The following is a 5,313-nucleotide window of genomic DNA, read 5'->3' as shown; positions in this document are numbered from 1 at the left end:
TTGTTTCATAGTTAAGACATGAAATTGCTTGGATTGTACATCTCTCTCTCACTCTCTGTATGTGACGATGATTACCTTGTGAGTGAAGAAAAGATGAAAAAGAAGACAAGAGCTGGAGTCAAAGATAAGAAGACCAACCGTCGCACTCTCAGCTCCCTCAGAGTCCCCTTCCAAACCGTTTTAATTCCCACTCGACCCAGCAACCTCCCCAATATCGACCTCCCATTCTTTCCATTTTTCAATTAAACTAGAACTTGGTGTCTGTCACTCATCATTCACCACACTCTTTCTCTCTCTAATATAAAACTCCCATACCATCCACAGAAACAGAAGAATACCAGCACAAGTTCTAAAACTCCCTTACCATCCATAGAAAGTGAGAAAGCCAGCACCAGTGAGGACATATTGATTGATTGGCCAAATTTGAATTTTCTAATATAAAACCAGCATGAGAAAACCAGATCCAAATTCAAATGGTGGAGGTAGTAACAGCAAGCTGAGGAAGGGTCTGTGGTCGCCGGAGGAGGATGAGAAGCTCATGAACTACATGATGAGGCACGGGCAGGGTTGCTGGAATGAGGTCGCCAGGAATGCTGGGTTGCAGCGCTGCGGCAAGAGCTGCAGACTGCGGTGGATCAACTACCTGCGCCCTGACCTCAAGCGCGGTGCCTTCTCCCCACATGAAGAGCACCTCATCATCCACTTGCATTCCATCCTCGGCAACAGGTCTCTCTCTCTCTCAACAGTTAAACAATTTATAAAATATGCTATCAACATGGTTTTAACACAACTCTAAAGATGTTGCTTTGCTCTCTTAGAAATACTTGGATCTAATAATCTGGTTATTCTAATATATAACTTCCCAACATCTCGATAGAAATCCTGCAGCTATAGCCATCTGAATAGTTCTCTCTCTCTCTCATCTTGGTAGATGTTTATGCGATCTTGCGTATGCATCTTAGTGATCTTCCGCTCCCTCCTGCGGACGTTACCTCTCTTTTGCCGCAATCTGGGCAAGCGGCTCCGAAGTGAGCCCGTTTTATCTGTCTGATGTTCTTTTTCTCTTCTGCTTTCTTGATTTGTTTTGACTTTGCTCTTGTTCAGTTCATGGGTTCAACATTTTGTTGATCTTCACTAGTGGTAATGTTGAATTTCTCTCTCTCTCTCTCAAATCAACAATTGGTTTAACGATATCGATTATATGGTGACATTGTTTTGGAAGATGCCCGGGCTTAGCAATGAAGGTCTATTTATCCACACTTTGCATAACTTGACTTTTCTTAATATACTTTTCCATTTTATTTGATTGGATTGTTTTTTTATCTTTTCAGGTGGTCGTATTTCTTTTCTTTTTATTTTGAATTGGATTCGCAAGCTCGGGTTGGTCAGACCCCTACCAGTTACACCATAAACAATGAAGCAATTACATCAGATCATGTCATTGCTAACAAGAAGCTTATGTTTTTTCGTATTATGGAACAATTACATGCTACCATGTTTATTTGAGTTTGATTGTGGCCAATGACGGAAACTTATTTATGCAAATTCTAACTTGCCAATAATATTTTACAGAAAAGTGGGGGGATCAGTTTAATCTCTTTCGATTAATGTTAGGAGTGTTCAAATCACATAAATTACCAAACTTCTCTTAAAGTGGAGAACTTTTGATTCAGACAAGATATTTATAAAGTAACAGTAGATAATTAACAATTCGATAAAAGTTGAAGCATCTTTTCTAATATTAAAGTGACAATATATTTACATACGCATCACAGGTTTCTCCATTCTTAGTTATGATTGCATTTTTTTTCAACTAATATGTGTTTCAAAGTGGCTTATTTGCCATCTGAGGAAGGCTTAGATGGTTTGTGTTGAGTTCAGAAAGTAACATCAAATAATAGGGTCGGTCATCCCCTAAACTATCTTCTGGCAAATGGGGAAATTTTGAAGGCAACTATTGTCAGCCTAGGGAGGAGAATTTAATGCGTCTTTTCTCTTTGTTTGCGATTGTTCTGTTGGACATTTTAGTGCATATTGACGTAATCTTAAAGCATAAGAAAACAGAATAAGAGTAAAGATAATAATAATAGCATACGAGAGAGAGAGAGATCATTTCTTTTTTTGTGATTATTACTCTGAACTTGTGCAAACTGGAAAACTCGAGTATTATTTTGGACCATTTAGTTTTTACAAGGATATATATATGAGAAAATATATGGTGGTTCTGAACGAGGATAAAATACAGTATGGATCCAAATGCTAGATCTAACTGTATAGATGTGTTTAGCAAACTGTATTCACTGTGTCAATAAGTTCTTATCATGCTTAATACACTGCAAATGACTTCTGAGATGATAAAAAATCAATGGCTCACAACTCATGAAGATAAGGGCGGTTTCAAAATGGTATAAAACATCACGTTGGAGTCAACTTTAACACATGAAAATAATAAATTGAACATGCTAAGCATGATCCAAAGGTTAGATACTGCTTTTAGAGACTAGATCTATGTAGATTAATTGTGTACCACCATTAGTTATGATAGTTCAACACCACAACTATATATATATATATATATACACACACACACGACCGACTTAGCAAATATTTTTCTTTTTTTATGTATCCTATAGATATGATTTGCATGGCCTGTGTTGTGAGGATCAACATTTGGATTGCTGAATTCCCACATGTGAGTGGGTTTTCCCAACAATTCAAAAATCAATGGCCATAAGCACTTCAAATTTTTTATTCATAAAAATTGATCCAAGAGTCGATTCTGAACAAATTGACCATGTTCAATATATCTGCAATGTCATATTTAGTCAAAACAACTTGCATCATGAGATCCCAACTAGATTCTATATACAAATAATTGTCACAAATATATTCTCTATGTGCATGCATGTATAGGGATGGCAGGGGGAATAAGGTCTCCATATATCTCCCGAAGTTGTATTCATTAGGAGGAGGAGAAGGAGAGATTGAGCCACCGAGAGGGTCGAGTTGTCACGTAGAGCGGCATGAGGAGCCTTGAGAGGAGGCCGAAAGGGTCGACCACGATGATCGAAAGAAGGAGAGGAAGGAGAAATGAAGACGTTGAAAGGGTTATTTTACGCTTTAGTGTTAAAAAATTAGTATTAAGAATATATATATATATATGAGTTCTATGCAATTTTATTAAATAATAAGGATATTTTAATTATTTTAATAATGGGGATTGGGGACGGGAAGAGGTAGAGAGGGAGAAAGTGTAAGTCTATCCCCGCATGGTTTTTTATTTTCACCTCCATTCCTAGTTCAATCTCTATTTCATGTCCTCTATCCCCGCCCCAAACGAGACGGGTTTGGATGGATCCCCGCTTTTTCCCAGTCCATTGCCATCCCTACATGTGTGTAGAGTTGTTTGCTTAATTGAAATTTACAAGTATATTATATGTCGCTTAGTATCTTTCTTGTTTAATTAGGTATGTTTTTAAAGTGATAAGAATCAATGGCTTAGATTGCTCTAAAACTTGTGGAGCCCACAAGGGCTCCGCCTTCCTAGCAAGGAGCAACCATGGTTTGCCAATTGACATGGGACAACTTGGGTTCGAAACTCATGAAGGGCATCCTTGCTGCAAGGCTGAAGTTAGGTGTATTTCCCTGTGATCGGGGGGGGGGGGATTCTCTCGACCTATCCAAAAAGAAAATTTTGATAAAAAAATCAAATTTCTCTTAAGTTGTTTTGTTCCAAACTAGGTTTTCTAGTAAATGAATACATGCAGCGGTTTCAAGGAAACAAAAACACCTGCAACCATATTTTTTAAAGTGTTTAGAGCAGTTTGGGGACAACCATTTAGGAGCTACAAATTTAAGTGTGTGTGTGTGTGTGTGTGTGTGTGTGTGTGAAATTGATTAGGTAGCTTGAGATTCCTTTCAATGTATTGATTAGGGAGAGGTCAATTAGTATACGATAATTGTGATGTTACCTGATTAACTAGTGCCAACTGGATGATTAAGATGGTTGACTATGTTTATCACCTTACTGAAACCAAGAATAACGTATGTGCTCATCTTTCATTGAGTGTGATGCTCTTTATCAAAAGAACCATATTATGTAGTGACATACTAACCGTGCACTTGACATAGAAAGCCTTTTAATTTACTATCAATTTTCACTTTTCATAGGAAGTGCAAAAAAATAAAATTAAAAAACAAAAAGAGATCATTACAGATTAGCTACTGCGGCTCCTAACATTGAGATCTCTACTGGTGCAGGTGGTCACAGATTGCTGCTCAGATCCCCGGCAGGACTGACAATCAGATCAAGAACTTCTGGAATTCCACCATCAAGAAAAGGCTTAAAAAACAATCATTATCATCATCAACAACAACAACAAAACCAAGTGATGGTAGAGATGATAAAGATGAGATACAGATCGGGGGATTCATTTCCATGCATGAACCTGACATGATCATGCACATGGACTCATCATCATCATCATCATCCATGCAAGTATCAATGCCATGCAATCGGTTACCATTAATAGAAGCTGGTTATGGCATGAATGGACTAACAGGTCATCTCCACATGCCCAACAACACCTTAGGGGTTGGTTTAGGACCTTTTTTAGGTGTTAAAAATAGTGGTTTTGGGGACCATACCATCACGGAAGGCATGGGTGGAGACTCCTTTGTTCCAGCCTTAGAAAACATTAGCATGGAGGAAAACACTACCACCACCACCACCACCATAACCCACATGAACAACAGCTATACTAACAATAGTGTTGGTGATGAGAATAACTGGGTTGGAGATCAATGGAGGTTGAGGGATTGGGAATTGGATGATTTGATTGAAGATGCATCATTCTCTTTCCCTTTTCTTGATTTCCCACTTGAACAGTCTTTAGAAACTTTTGGTGGTGCCCACAGTGCAACCTAAAGTTAGGGTCCCACCCCCATTTAATATAGGCGCAATACTTTTTTTTCATTAATTTCTTGCTACTAGTCTTTTGGAGAATAAATTTTCGTTAAAAAAAAAAAGTGAATAAAAAATTTGGGGGATGGGGGGTCACCCACGTGGCCAGCGGGGTGATAGTGAGGGTGCTGAGATGAAGGCACCGGATTAAAGTCCACTGGTGCACGGGTGTGTCCTTAGCTTTCAAAGGTGGGTCACTTAAGACAGGGTGATCGTAGGGCCCTACTGAGGTTTTCTTTGCTTGGGCAAGGGTTCCTCGTCATCCAAAAAAAAAATTTGTTTACATTTTCTACTCCCAAGTTCTGTCAGTTCCTTTCTTACATAATTTTTAGCATGGAAGAAGAAAAAAA

The 5,313-nt window shown here is 38.4% G+C and overlaps 1 protein-coding gene across 1 annotated transcript; it reads left to right on the top strand.

Moving 5' to 3' along the window:
• The first annotated feature begins 448 nt into the window (after positions 1–448).
• LOC149830319 (transcription factor MYB83-like) lies at positions 449–4,927 on the top strand. Its single transcript, XM_090015422.1, has 2 exons — positions 449–726; positions 4,261–4,927. Exons 1-2 carry the CDS (start codon positions 449–451, stop codon positions 4,925–4,927), a joined length of 945 nt encoding a protein of 314 aa, XP_089871548.1.
• Positions 4,928–5,313: the final 386 nt, after the last annotated feature.

This window comes from Nuphar pumila, chromosome 8 (assembly GCF_984573655.1).
Source record: "Nuphar pumila chromosome 8, dmNupPumi1.hap1.1, whole genome shotgun sequence".
Classification (NCBI taxonomy): domain Eukaryota; kingdom Viridiplantae; phylum Streptophyta; class Magnoliopsida; order Nymphaeales; family Nymphaeaceae; genus Nuphar; species Nuphar pumila.
Note: the sequence above shows the minus strand (reverse complement) of the source record. Positions and strands in the feature narration are given on the sequence as shown.

What these genes read in the sequence shown, in the direction of transcription:
- LOC149830319 (XM_090015422.1), top strand. Translation starts at nt 449, where the DNA reads ATGAGAAAACCAGATCCAAATTCAAATGGTGGAGGTAGTAACAGCAAG. An exon ending in CATTCCATCCTCGGCAACAG is followed by an intron (nt 727 to 4,260) that starts GTCTCTCTCTCT and finishes CTACTGGTGCAG; the next exon opens with GTGGTCACAGATTGCTGCTC.